Source organism: Miniopterus natalensis, chromosome X (assembly GCF_054644295.1).
Source record: "Miniopterus natalensis isolate mMinNat1 chromosome X, mMinNat1.hap1, whole genome shotgun sequence".
Classification (NCBI taxonomy): domain Eukaryota; kingdom Metazoa; phylum Chordata; class Mammalia; order Chiroptera; family Miniopteridae; genus Miniopterus; species Miniopterus natalensis.
Genome location: NC_142103.1, coordinates 53,651,038 through 53,666,340, shown reverse-complemented (window position 1 = coordinate 53,666,340; position 15,303 = coordinate 53,651,038). Strand labels below are relative to the sequence as shown.

The 15,303-nt window shown below is 39.4% G+C and overlaps 1 protein-coding gene across 2 annotated transcripts in view; it reads left to right on the top strand.

The window, feature by feature from the left end:
• ZC4H2 (zinc finger C4H2-type containing) overlaps window positions 1-14,273 on the top strand; it is a 45,925-nt gene extending 31,652 nt beyond the window's left edge. The window contains exons 2-5 of one of the 2 annotated variants that reach the window (XM_016210164.2): window positions 8,722-8,893; window positions 10,429-10,601; window positions 11,437-11,599; window positions 12,764-14,273. In XM_016210164.2, coding sequence (XP_016065650.1) covers window positions 8,722-8,893; window positions 10,429-10,601; window positions 11,437-11,599; window positions 12,764-12,877 — 622 coding nt within the window. In that variant the 3' untranslated portion in view covers window positions 12,878-14,273. The remainder of the gene's footprint in view (window positions 1-8,721; window positions 8,894-10,428; window positions 10,602-11,436; window positions 11,600-12,763) is intronic. The other variant, XM_016210166.2, reaches the window with a different exon arrangement.
• Window positions 14,274-15,303: the final 1,030 nt, after the last annotated feature.

Below are 15,303 nucleotides of genomic sequence, written 5' to 3'. Positions count from 1 at the left end.
AAAGGGTGAAGGGATTAAGAACAAGTTGGTAGTTTCAAAATAGTCACAGGGATGTAAAGTATGACATAGGGAATATAGTCAGTAGTATTATAGTAACTATGTATGGTGCCGGGTGGCACTTGAAATGATTGAGGATCACTTTGTGAAGTATATGATTGTCTAACCAATATGCTGTACGCCTGAACCTAATACAAAATAATATTGAATGTAAACTGTAACTGAAAAAACAACTATAATGAAAAAAACTCCCCAAATTTGTCAAAAGATATACATCACCTGATTCAAATAACTTTATGAAATGCAAACAGGGTAAACCCATAGGAATCCATACCATAACACATCATAGTTAACGCATGAAAACTAGAGAAAAACAATTTCTTAAACCAATTAAAGAGAATTAACACTTTATATATAGGTGAAAACAATTTGAATGACAATACTTTTCTCATCAGAAAACATAGAAACCAAAAAGAAGTGACACATGATTTTTCAAGTTCTGAAAGAACAGAACTGTATGTTGCAAAAACAACCATGAGGCAGAAATTAAGACATTCTCAGATGAAAGAAAATTAAGAGAATTTGTCACCAACAGATCTACCCTGAAATAATAGCTAAAGGAATTTCTCTCAAAGGAAAGGAAACAATAAAAGAAGCAAGCCAAGATTTGGAAGGAGCCCAAGTGTCCATCAGTAGATGAGTGGATAACAAAGTTGTGGTACATTTACACAATGGAATACTATGCAGCTCTAAAAAAAGAAAGATCTCTTACCCGTTGTGACAGTATGAATATACATGGAGAGCATTATGCTAAGTGAAATAAGCCAATCAGAGAGAGACAAGTACCATATGATTTCACTCATATGTGGAATCAAATGAACTAACAAGCAAAATAGAGGTAGACTCCTAGATAGAGTAGGCTGACTGTTGTCAGGGGTAGGGTGGGATTGAGCAAAAAAGAAAAACTCATGGTTACAGACAACAATGTCATGATTGCTGGGGGCATGAGGGAGTGGAGGAAGTGGAGGAGGGTATAAGGAGATGTATTACATAATGACAAAAGTGTCAATCCACCATGAAGACCTAGTAATCTTAAATGGGTATACACCAAACAGTAGCGCTGCAAAGTGTGAAGAAAATCTGATAGAACCAAAGGAAGAAATAGACAAATTCACAATTACAGTGGAATCTTTAACATGCTTCTATCATTTGATATAACTAGACAGAAAGTGAGTCAGGGTATAAATCTCCATAACATCATCAATGACAAGATCTAATTACCATTGATAGAACACTCCACCCAATAGCAGGATGCACATGCTTTTCAAGTCCCTATGGAACACATACCAAAATAGGTAGACCATATCCTGGAATACAAAATAATCTTCAACAAATTATAATAATGGAAATACAAGAGTGTGTTTTCTAGCATTAATAAAATCAATATTGAAATTAAGAAGTCAGGAAAAATATACAAATATTTGGCCAGTACACAAAGTATTTCAAAGATAAAGTCTCAAGGGAAATGATACATGAAACTGAGTGAAAGTGAAAATACAACATATTCAAAATTTGTGGTATACCACAAAAACAGTGGTAAGAAGGAAATTCTTAGAACTAAATGTTTACATTAGAACACAGGAAATGCCTTATGTTAATAATCTAAGTTCACAATTCAAGAAACTAATAAAAAGATAAAATAAACCCAAAGCAAGTGCAAAACAGGAAATACTACAGATAAGTATAGAAATCAATGAAATTAAAAACAGAAAAACAATAGAGAAATCAATGAAACAAAAAGTTGACTATTTGAAAATTATATAAAACTGCAAAACCTCTAGCAACACTAAGTGTAAATAAAAGACACAGATTAGATCAGGAGTGAAACAGAGGATAATCACTAGACTTCACAGACTTCAAAAGGATAGCAAGGGAGTACTATGAATAACACTATTCATGTAAATTGGACAAGTTTCATGGAATAGACTGATTCTCAAAAAACTCAAACTACCACAATTCACCCAGCATGAAACAAGTAATTAGAATAACCCTGAAACTGTTTAGAAAATTGAGTCTGAAATTTCACAACTCCCAAAACCAGAATCTTCACTGAAGAATTCTACCAAGTGGTTAAAAATAATTAATACTAATTCTTAACAATTTCTCCAGAAAGTAGAAGTGGAAAGAACACTTCCTAGTTCATTTTATGAAGCCCTTAATACCCTGATACCAATTCCAGGCAAAGACAGTACAAGAAAACTACAACTAATATCCCTCATGAATATAACAGTAAAAATATCAAAATATTAGCAAATTGAATTCAGCAATACACACAAAAAATTATACACCATGACCAAGTGGGCTTTATTCCAGACATGCAAGGCTGGTTCATTTTTAAAAATATATTGATGTTGCCTGGTCAGCGAGGCTCAGCAGTTTAGCATCGACCTATGATCCAGGAGATCACAGTTCGATTCCTTGTCAAGGCACATGCCTGGGTTACAGGCTTAATCTCCAGTGCAGGGCGTGCAAGAGGCAGACAATCAATAACTCTCTTATCATTGATGTTCTATGTCTCTCTCTTTCCCTTCCCTTCTCTGAAATCAATAAAGACATATATATATATATATATATACACACATATACATAGTATATATATATATATATATAAACATATATATGTTTATATGTATAAAATAAAGACAAATTTTGTGTATATGTATATATAAACATAAGGCTATAGACAAAAATCACAATATTGTGTAAATTTATATAGATAGAGCATTTGACAAAGTTCAGTGCATGTTTATGATAAAATCTCTTTTAAAACTAGAAATGAGGAGAACTTTCTCAACCTGATGAAGTGCACCTAAAAACCCTCCAGTAGCTAATATTACACTTAATTGTGAAAGAATGAACGCTGTCCCCATGAGATCAGGAACAAGGCAAGGATACTCATGCTCAGCACTGGATATTTTATGCAGGACAATTAGGCAGGAAAGTAAATAAAAGGCATACAAATGAAAAGGAAGAAATAAAACCATCACTGTTTGCAGATAAGTGATACTCTATGTAGGAAATCCCAATAAATCCTAAACAAAACTAAATGAACAAAAATCCCCTCCTAGATCTAATAAGTGAATCAGTAAGGTTGCAGGATATAAGATCAACACCCACACATTAAAAAATAGCAATAACTGAAAACAGGCCAAGTGCCCATCAGTGTATGAGTGGATAAAAAAGCTGTGGGACATTTACATCATGGAATACTATGCAGCTGTAAAAAAAGAAGGAACCCGTACCCTTTGGGACAGTATGGATGGACCTGGAGAATATTGTGCTAAGTGAAATAAACCAGTCAGAGAAAGACAAACATCACATGATCTCACTTATATGTGGAATCTAAAGAACTTAATAAACTGGTGAACAGAATAGGTTCAATGACATGGAAGCATGGATCAGGCTGATGAATCTCAGAGGGCAGGAGGGGGGTAGATGGGTGGGGGAGGAGATTAACCAAAGAATTTATATGTATATAAGCATAACCCAAGGACACAAACAATGGTGTGGTGAGGGACTGGGGAGGAGAGTGGGGTGGGGTGGAAGGGGTCAATGGGGAGAAAAAGGGACACCTGTAATATTTTGAACAATAAATAAAAAATAAGATGCAAAAAAACCCAAAGCAATAAGGTTGCTGAGAAAGAGGTTTTTTGCCTCCTGAAATGTTTCTTTTTGACTTGTTTTCCACTCCTTTTTTCCTTTATAAAAAAAAAAAAAAGTACTGACTTAAGAATCTTTATGCTTTTTTATATTTTACATTACTGTCTGAGAGGCCATGGGGATATGAGTGAAAATACACTTGTTGTTACTGGCCTTATGGCCAAGGCAGTAAATCTGTAACAAAAATAGTGTCAGCATGTCAAAATCTAGACCTGAGAGATACAGCCTTCAGTGTTTAAAATAAATATGAATCTTAAAAAATATAGCAATACCATGTGAAAACTATAATTAAAAATACAAAACCATTTACAATCCCATAAAAAAACAAAATTCTTAACTGTAACAAAGATTTTTAAAAATTTATCTTTATTGATTTCAGAGAGAGGAAGGGAGAGGGAGAGAGAGATAGAAACATCAATGATGTGAGAGTCATTGATCGACTGCCTCCTGCATGCCCCCTACTGGGGATCGAGCGTGCAACCCAGGTATGTGCCTGGACCAGGAATTGAACCTGGATCTCTTGGATATTGATGCTCAACCACTGAGCCACACAGGCTGGGCAGTGTAAAAAATTTTAACAAAACGTGTACAAGACTTTTATGCTGAAAACTACAAAATGCTAATACAAGAAATCAAAGGAGATCTAAATAAATAGACGTGCTATATTCATGGTTTGGAAGACTCAATATAATAAAGATGTCAATCCTCCCAAGTTGATACACAAATTTAATAAAATTTCCATCAGAATCCCAGGATTCATTTTGAAAGACATAAATAAGATTATTGTAAAATTTATATGGCAAGACAAAAGAACTAGAATAACTAAAAGAATTTGAAATACAAAAATAAATGGGAGGAATCACTCTTCCTTATTTCAAAACTTATATAGCAACAGCAATCAAGACTGTGCTGTATTGGCAAAGGGACAGACACATAGATAAGTAGAACAAATTGAGAAGCCAGAAATTAACCCACACACATATGGCCAACTGATTTTTGACAGAGCAGCAGAAGTAATCCAGTGAAGAAAGGAGAGACTTTAGAACAAATAGTGATGAAACAATTGGATGTCCATAAGCAAAAAACTGAATCTCAGCTTAAACTTCATACTTTATATAGCCTCCTTTCAAAGTTTTGTGGCCCTTTCATTTAGGCATGCTTCAGATAGACTTAAAGATCCTTAAAACTGTACCCCTGCCAGTTCCTTTTCTTGTTTAGTCACATGCATGTGTTTTGAAATTGAAATGTTAGCATAGGAGATTAAAGATGGCGGTGGACTGTGTGGAAGCTACACTGACACTCTCCCAGGACCAAACTGGAATTACAATTTAAATATAGAAAAACTATCCTGAATAATCAACTGCAACTGAAAACGAGCTGGAGAGCACCCTCATAACCAAGGAGGAAAAGTGGAGACCAAATAGAGAATGGTAGGAAGTGTGGAGGTGCAAGAGGGTTGGCTGGGCTCCCAAAGTCAGCAGCTGAAGGTCCAGAGGGATGTCTCAGCTGTGGGGCATTCTTCACTCAGAGGACCCTGGGGCCTAACCCCAGGCTGAGCTTCCCAGCCAAGAGCACCAGAACTGAGAAAGGTGCCCACATAACATCTGGCTGTGAAAAGCAGCTGGGTTTCTGTCTACCAGGGAGAGATAGCTGGAAATGCAGGCACCATCTTAAAGAGCCAATAGACAAAGTTTCGTGTGCAGCCACTCAATTGGGCTCCAGCAGAAGGACAGCAGAGTAGACTGGAGCTGTGTAAGGAGAATCTAGGGTTGTGGGCTCTGGAGATAGAGCTGAGAGAGCACCTCTCTGGATTCCTGTGCCCAATCCTTCCCCCATATTACAGAGGACGTCCTTCACAGGCATACGTTTACCTTCCAAGCAGCTTTTGCCTGAGGGGGAAGCAATTGCCCTGCCCTGCTGGAAAACCTCTTGCCCTGCCCCTTGGAGTTTATATAGCCTGAGGCTCATTAAGAGAATCAGGTTAATCAGCTTGCAGGCAGAGGCAGACCTCAGAGTGCTTTGAGTCTTTGCCTGATCTGCTTCTGGACCTGGGCCTTGGAAAAGCAGACTTTGATGTGCATCTTGGTCCTGTCCAAATGCACCCAGCCCCAACAGAGGGGACCTCAAGCCGTGGCTTGTTGATAGCTCCAAACAGGGTACTCAGGGCCAGTCACAAACAGCGTCTGATATTGGCCTGCACCAGAGACCATCCAAAATCACTTGAGAGTCCTAGTGGGCCTACCTAATATATAGGAACAAACTCAAATAGGCAGCAGAAATGGAGAGACAAAAAAACAAGCCCCAAATGAAAAAAAATAAAAGTCTCCAGAAAAAAAGCTAAATGAATTGGAGATAAGCAATCTATCAGATAGAGTTCAGAATACTGATTGTAAGGATGCTCAAGAGCATGAGAAAAGATATGGAAACTGTGAAGGGTGACATAGCAAAAATAAACAATACATTGGAAGGAATAAACAGGAGATTAGAGGAAGCTGAAGAGATTGGATCAGCAAATTAGAACACAGGGTAGAAAAAAATTACTCAATCAGAGATCCAAAATTAAAATTAAAATTAAAAAACAGGAGGACAGTCTAAGGGAGCTGTGGGACAACATGAAATGTAACAATATTCACATCATAAGAGTGCCTGAAGATTTCAAATGTAAGCAAGGGTTAGAGAACCTGTTTGAAGAAATAATGGCAGAAAACTTCCCTAACCTGGTGAAGGAAAAGTCACACAAGTTCAGGAGGCACAGAGAGTTCCAAGCAATAAGAATCCCAAGAGGCCCACACCCAGACACATCATAATTAAAATGCCAAAAATTCAAGACAGAGAGAATCTTAAAAGCAGCAAGAGAAAAGCAATCTGTTACCTACAAAGGAGCTCCCATGAAGCTCTCAGCTGACTTCTCAACAGAAACTCTACAGGTCAGAAGGGAATGGCATGAAGTATTCAAGGTAATGCAAAACAAGGATCTGAAACCCAGACTACTCTATCCAGCAAGGCTATCATTAAAAATAGATGGTGAAATAAAGAGCTTCCCTGGCAAAAAAGGCTAAAGGAGTTTATCACTACCAAACCAACATTGCAGGAAATGTTAAAGGGACTGCTGTAATTAGAAGAAGAAATAGAGAGAGAAACATAGGCATAAAGAATTAAAATGGCAATAAATAAGGTCCTATCACTAATAACCTTAAGAAATTTAAGGGAGAGTTCAACAGCAATACAGTCATAGTTGGAAACTTTAACATGCCACTGACTTCACTGGATAGATCTTCCCGACAAAAAGTTAACACAGAAACAGTGATTCTAAATGATATACTAGATCAGGTGGATTTAATTAATATTTACAGAACATTTCACTCCTAAGCTGCAGAATATACATTCCTCTCAAGTGCACATGCTTCATTCTCAAAGATAGACCACATGTTAGGACACGAAACAGGTCTCTACAAGTTCAAGAAGATTGAAATCATATCAAATATCTCAGATCACAATGGAATGAAATTAGAAATTAACTACAGTAAAAACACTCAAAAACATTCAAAAACCTGGAGTCCGAATAGCATGTTATTAAACAATGAATGGGTTACCAATAAGATCAAGAAAGAAATAAAAAACTTCCTGGAAACAAGTGAAAATGAACATATAACAACTCGAAATCTGTGAGGCACAGTGAAAGCAGTCCTGAGGGGAAAGTTCATAGCACTACAGGCTTATCTCAAAAAGCAAGAAAAATTTTTAGTAAACTATCTAACCTTATAACTTAAAGAATTAAAAAGCTCCCTGTGAAGCCCTCCAGACCAGGGCTTTTGTTTGCTGGGATTTTTTTTTTTTTTTAATTTCTGCTACAATTTCATCAGTTGTTAGCCTATTACATTTTCTGATTCTTCCTTTTTCAATTTTACATCTCGCTCATATGTGGACTCTAATAAACAAAACAGACTGAAGAACAAAATAGATCTAGAGACATACACGCATGGAACAGACTGATGAATCTCAGTGGGAAGCCATGGGTGGGGAGAGATAAATCAAAGTAATTATGCATATATGCATAACCCATGGACACAGACAATCGTGTGGTGAAGGCCTGGGGTGGGGGGCAGATAAGGAGTGGTAGGGATCAATGGGGAAAAGGGGGGGATATCTGTAATACTTTCAACAATAAAGATAAATATAAAAAAAGAAATGTTAGCCTAAATACTTTTTCATTGAGTCACAGCATATTTTCAATATTTTTCAAGTCACAAGTTTTCATAATGATTCCCTTTAATGGCTGCCAAATATTCCAATTTTGCCCATAGCCCAGAAAGCACATTCCTGTGTATTAACTTTTTTGGTTCCTTGAATTATTTTCTTAGAATAAGTTCCAAGGTGTGTGGGATTACTGAGTCAGAAAGTATGCAATTGGAATATAATAATCAGAAATAGGTTTTAGTTTTCTAAGAAAAGAAATGAGCTATAGTTCTTTTTCTTTGCTCTTCTGGAACTGATGCATTGACCTTATCAAGCTGTGCTGTCCAGTTTGAGTGCCATTAACCACATGTGGCTGTTTAAAGTTTGATTAATTAAAATTAGATAAAATTCAAAATTTAGTTCCTTAGTTGCACTAGCCACATTTCAAGTGCTCAGTAACTGAATGTCTGGTGGCTACTGTATTGAAAAGTATAGATACAGAACATTTCCATCATTGTAGAAAATTTATTGAACAGTGCTGCTCTAGAGTTTCTCAAGAAGTCATTGTTGGCATCTTGAGTGGGAGCTAAAACCTGTCCCATGTTTGCAAATGCCCCATAAAGTAGCAAAATTATATCCATTTGAGACCCACCGAGCTTTTATCTCAGAAGAGAGGATCTCCTAACTTTTTTTGTAATGGCCTTAGGTTGGCTCTTCTTGGAGAGAAGGATGATTAGAAAGATTGCCCTGGCTCAGAGTCTAGCTCTATACTCCATTCTCATTTTCCTCCCTTCTTCTTGTCTGTATCCTGGTTTGGGGGAATTCCAGGAATAAGACCCTGCAGATGGAAAAGATCAAGGCCCGTTTGAAGGCTGAGTTTGAGGCCCTTGAATCAGAGGAGAGACACCTGAAGGAATACAAGCAGGAAATGGACCTCCTGTTACAAGAGAAGATGGCCCATGTGGAGGAACTTCGATTGATCCATGCTGACATCAATGTGGTATGTGGCTGGCTGCCTAAAACCTACCTCTGGGCCCTTTGAGAAATAGGTAATGGTGAGTGTTGTAGCCTCACCTTAAGGTGTAGCTGTGGCCAACTTGAGGGAGTAGGCATTGGGCTGTGGTGGAGTGGAAGAATCCAGGAATTCTGGGATCCAGCCTGACCCTGTCACTGACTGTATATCAGTGGACAAGTCCCTTCTTCTTCCTGGGCCTTATTTTCCCTCTCTGTACTATGAGAGGAATTCAGTCACATCTAAGATCTCTTTCAGCTCTGATGTGCTTGTTATTAGAGTCTGGGAATTAGGATCTAGCCTTGGTGAAAAGCAGAGCAGACCCTCTGGGGTCTAGCCTGATGGGCTCCAAAGCTTCTGTAACTAAGCCAAAAAAATCACCTCTGCTGGCCTTCCAAAGTGGGGCCCTTCATTAGGGTCTCTTTTTGGAGATTCTCTGAAAATGGCAAATGAACTGTGCTAATGTGATAAGTTCCCAACTTTTCAGAGTTACTCAAGCAGAGTCTGAATCATCACCTGTCTGGACTGTGGTATTGATGATTCCTTCACCAGGAGAGATGTTGGAGGTGTTGACCTTTAAGGTCCTTTCCAAATCTTAAAGCCTATGACAACAAGAAGCCTTTTTTTTTTTAAAAAAAAAAATTACATTTGAAGGAGTTTCTGTTCTTGGGAAACTCACTTCTGTGGCAATACTTATTTTCTGAATGCAATTGGAACAGTAGGTATTTGGAATTTTTTGTGTCATAAGATCACATGATTCCAGGGTCTCATGAGGAGTTGGTAGTTCTGCTGCCAGCTAAGTCAAGGATACAGAGTCAATGAAATGAAGGAGATATTAGCCACAGAGGGGCTGAGAATCTAGGTGATATCAAACTTGAATATTCATCAGAGTCACCCCAAGGGCCCGCTAAAGCAGGTTGTTGAACTCTGCCCTAAAGTTTCTGATTCTGTATGTCTGAGGTGGTGCCTGAGAATATACATTCCTAATGAGTTCCCAGATGATGCTGATGCTGCTGATCTGGTAACCACATTTTGAGAACCATTAATTTAAGAGAAAGGCCACTGGCCTGGGAGGCAAAAGCCCTGATTTTTATCTAGGCTTTGCCCCTAAAAAGTATTTCTCTGAGGAAGTTCCTTCTCTCTGAGTCAATTCCCTGATTTTTAAAATGGTGGTGAGGTATACTAAATGAGCTCTAAAGGTCATTCCAGCTCTAAGATGCTGCATTTGAATAATAACTACCATTTATTTAGTCTCTACTCTGTGTTGCCCCTGTACTGGGAGCTTTATATAAATTCAATCATTGAATCCTCACCAAGATTATATGAGTTAAGCACTAATATTATCACCATTATACAGATGAAGAAACTGAGGCTTGACAAGAGTCACATAGAATGCATAGCAGATTTAAGACTGACCATATATTGGTCTGGCTCTGGAACCTGTGCTATTATTTACTCACCTATACAGCATCATCAAGAATTTTAGGGTCTTTTCTCTGTGCCTACCCCACTCTGTGTTCCAGATGGAAAATACCATCAAACAGTCTGAGAATGACCTGAACAAGCTACTGGAGTCTACCCGCCGGCTACATGATGAGTATAAACCACTGAAGGAACATGTGGATGCCCTGCGCATGACTCTGGGCCTGCAGAGGCTCCCTGACCTATGTGAAGAGGAGGAGAAGCTCTCCTTGGAGTAAGCAGTCTTCCCCCTTTCCTACAACATACACAAACCACACCCACACCCACCCACCCACACACACACACACACACACACACACACACAAAGGCTTGGCCTGACAGTCAGTTCTGGCCTCAGGCCTGTCCGTGGCTGACTCATTGCATGACCTTGGGCATGTTCCTGTGCTGAGCTGTTACAACAAAAGAAGGATGAATTACTAGACAGTTTTTAACATTCTTTGTGCAGTTTTAACAATACAAGACTATGTCTATGATGTGTGTGTGTGTGTGTGTGTGTGTGTGTGACTCTTAAGAGGTTACTTTCCAAGTCAAGGTCGAGAAGGGTGTCCAGCAACCTTTGAAAATACAGAAAGCTGAGCTTTCATGGTCTCCAGGGGCTAGCCTGGAACTTCATCTTAAGACCCAGAGGTTCACCATACAGAGAGACACAGTTCAGTTTAGCAGAATGAATCATACTTCCTTAAGGGAGAGCAGGCTGCCTGTGTAAGTGGTCAGTTTCTTATTCTTAGAGGTATGCTAAAGACTTGAGGACACAATAGAAATACTGCAAAAGAACATGAGATGAGGATAAGTGAATGCTCTTTGAGGACTTTGCTAACCCTGGGATTTCTTTATTTTCTGGGTCTGTCAGAGCAAGTAGCAAGAGGATTACCCTTCCCAGCAGACAATGGATCTGGTACCCAGGGAGAAGAACCTTGTGCTGGGGAGGGTAAAGGAACCTTCTATAGTGAGCCGCAGCCCAATCTCCTTGGTTCTGTGGCATGGATTCTTTAAGAGGGGCAAGCTTCTTGTTTTCAGAATGATCCAGCTAATATCTCTCATCTCCAAAGTTACTTTGAGAAGCAGAAAGCAGAGTGGCAGACGGAGCCTCAGGAGCCCCCCATCCCTGAGTCCCTGGCCGCTGCAGCCGCTGCTGCCCAACAACTTCAAGTGGCCAGGAAGCAGGACACCCGGCAGACAGCCACCTTCAGGCAGCAGCCCCCACCCATGAAGGTGAGTGAGCTAGGTAGGGGATGTGGAAGAAATGTTTATCCTTATGCTACCTTGTGGAAGGCTGGTTTGGAGATATTTGCTTTACATATTTAGGGCCTTTCTAAAAATGCCTTTGTTTGGGATACAGAAGAAAGTGTGTATGGGGTGTGTGCTGGAGCGGACCTGCTTGTTTTGTTACCTCACATTCCCAGAGGAGTTAGAATGCAGGGAGACTGGCAGGCTCTGCTAAACTATAATTAAAAAAAAAAAATGTTAGAAACATGACTGGTACAAATATATAGCAATCATGTACCTTTAATGATGGAGCCTACAGATTACAAAGCTGGTTCCAAGAGCATTTGAGGAACATAATTATATAGTCAGGAAAGGAAAGGCATGCTGAAGTAAATTTGTGAAGTTAAACACAACTGGTTTATGTCGTACAGGGCAATAAAACTATAACACTTGTGATTATCTTTTCTTCATTATCTTTTCTTCAGAACAGAAATAATCTGCATCTCTATTGAACAAAAACCATTTGTAGTTTATCAGCATAAGTCACAGACTTTGGGCCTTGATCAATAATAAATAGTAAAAAAAAAAAAAAAAAAAAGTAAATAGTCAAACAAAGAACCACTCTCCGAGAACAGGGGATAGCAAACTAGAGCCCACAGCCAAGTCTGAACTGTTTCTTGGCTTTGTAAATAAAGTTGTATTGGTCTATATGCATGCCTATTGATGTATTATCTGTAGATTCTTTCATGTAAAACAGATAGTATTGAGTAGTTACACCTAAGACTATCTGACCTGAAAAGTCTAAAATATTTACTGTTTTGACCTTTACAGAAAATGTTTACTGATACCTGTCTAAGAGAATTGATACTTGAGTGGGTCTGTTAAACCATGCTCCAGTATAATGCTAAGTAGATATACAATTCTCATTTTGTCTTATTTCCAAGTTTTGGACATTTTTCCTCAATACCCCTTTTTTACTCTTACCCCTTTATAACCTTTACATCCCTTACATCCAGCACTGATCTCTTTTCTTGGTTGTCACTCACTGATTACTGCTCCTTCCCATTAGGAAAATCACAATTGTTTTCTGGAACCCTGGGAATCAAAAGGCGGAACTACAGCCTAGAAAAATCTGACCACTAACATTCTTTGTTCTGTATACCCCACCAGGCCTGCTTGTCATGTCACCAGCAAATTCATCGGAATGCACCTATATGCCCTCTGTGCAAAGCCAAGAGTCGGTCCCGGAACCCCAAAAAGCCAAAACGGAAGCAGGATGAATGAAGAGAGGGAGAACACATAGAGCTCTGCTGCTCATAACCCCTCCCCTTGGCCAGTGATCGATGTCCTGATGTGAAACAACCCTTCCCCACCTCTACCAAGTCTCCTATTTAATGTGATGGAAGCACAAACCCTCTCTCACTTTGCTGGTCTTGGGGTTTCTCGTTCAGGAAGAGATGTGGTTCAGGTGCTAATAACAGTATGTCTGATAATACCTTCTCTCCCACTCACATTTCAACCCCTGCTCTTGTTTGGAAGCTAAGGATAGGGCAGAAGGCCCAGATGTGATTCTCTGTCTCTTCTGCCTGAAGGCTGGGACCTAAAGTCTGAAGTTTGGGGGAGGCCTATATCTTGTTTCATGTAAAATGTGCCCCTTCTCTGTACTTTTGCCTTAGGCTTTGAAGGAGCAACAATCTTCTTGCTGGACTTTCCAATAGGCTTGGTGCATATATCTTCCCAACTCTCATCTCATCCTCAAGGCCCAGAGGAAATTTAGACAAGCCCTCTTTTTTTATATTCATTTTGGAGGCCTGGCTGTTATAGAGTTCACCATCCACCCCAGTCTTCCAGATATACAAAAGTTCTCAGGTATCAGACTATATGTCTGGGGATCCTGAGATCAGCAGGCCTTTCTCCCATAGTCCTAGTTTTTGCAAATCAGTAGTAGAAGTTCCCCACAGTGAAATCAGGGAACTGGAGCTATACTGATTTCATAAGTCCTGCCTAACTCACTGCCTAAGTCATTGGGCTAGGACTCTGCTATAGGAGCTGCCTTAGGCTTAGATGGGCCCCAGTCTGACAACTGTGTTGCCTTTTGTTCAGAACTATTACTCTGGCACGTACTCAATTGTATATCTTAGGGGTCACAGGAGTGAGTTGAGATTCAAGTGAGTGGCAATTACTTTACTCATGTGAGTTGGTGGGACTTCTCCATTCATCCCTCCTTCTCTCGAGTCTTCCCTCTTCTGTAAGGCAGCCTCAGCTCAAGTCAGCTGCTGGCTATCCTCTTTCCTGTGGATTGTGCAGGTGGCCCTCCATCCCCAAAGAAAAGTGACCAGGGTCGCCAAGCCCTACAGCTCTATACTCCACCAAAGCCTGATCTCTAATAAAGTCACTCTCAGACTTTAGGGACAGGGATGGGGTGTTGACTGACTGAAAAAGTTTGAACTCCAGGTCTCAGTCTCTGCCTGGGAAGGAGAGATATTTTCCTTCCTTCCTTCCCTATCTGCAGTTTTAAGTTTCCACAGTGTCTGTGTGTTCACAATATAAGAGATTCCTCTGCTCTTTGAAAGTAAGAGTGTTATGTCTATACAAATTCTTTTAAATAAACATGTGTTCATTGGAGTAAATACTGACTGAGTGCCTATAAGTAACAGGCAATAAAAAAAGATGTAATGGCCTTTCCTCTTCCCAGTAGCTCTTCTTGACTCTTCTTCACTCCACCCTACAAATGAGGAAACCAGGCACAGCACTGCACAGCAATTTATTTTGCTATTATAATAATTTCCATTTATTCAGTACTTACTCTGTGCCAGGTCTCTATACAAAGTGCTTTATATAATTGAATTTGATATTCAAAACAACCTTTCAAGCTAAGTATTCTTTTTTTAAAACCTAAATATTTTATTGCATGCATCTATCGCTCAAGAAGTACTTTATTTATCCTCACCTGAGGATATTTTTTCCATTGCTTTTCAGAGAGAGTGGAAGGGAGGGAGAGAGTGAAAGAGAGAAACATCAACATGAGAGAGACACATTGATTGATTGCCTCCTGCACGAGCCCAGACTGGGACTGGAGATTGAGCCTGCAATTGAGGAATTGAACCCGAGACCTTTCAGTCTGCAGTCCAATGCTCTAACCACTGAGCCAAACCAGCCTGGGCAACTGGCTAGGGCTCAAGCTAAGTATTCTTATTGCCATTTTCCAAAAAGGTAAATTGAAGTTTAGAGAGGTTAAATAATTTGTCCATAGTTAACAAACAGCTAGTAAGAGAACTTTCAAGATTTAAACCCAGGTTTGTCTGGTTTCAGAGACCATTTTTATTCTACTTTTTGTCCATAATCAATTTTTCTCCCTTTTGGGATGGCATGATGATAAGAGTAGTTGAAATAACTATGAACTAGAAATCAAGAACTAGGAATCTAGGGAATGATGCAGGAATATAAAGGCCTGGTCCCCTGTAGAGATACAATAGGGAATAACTGAAGGGCCATTCCAGCTTCAGAGATCCTCATAGGGAGGACTAAGGTTTGCATGCAGTTCAGCAGCTCCATCTGTCCAATCCTGCCCCATTCTCTTCCCTTCTCTTCTACAAGTGTTGATTCCAAGCGCTCTCTGATTAATATCCTGAACATTAAACTGCCTTAGTGCTTCCCAGAAACCCAACAGTTGATAAAAACTTCTCTATGCCTTAGTGTCCTCAAATGGA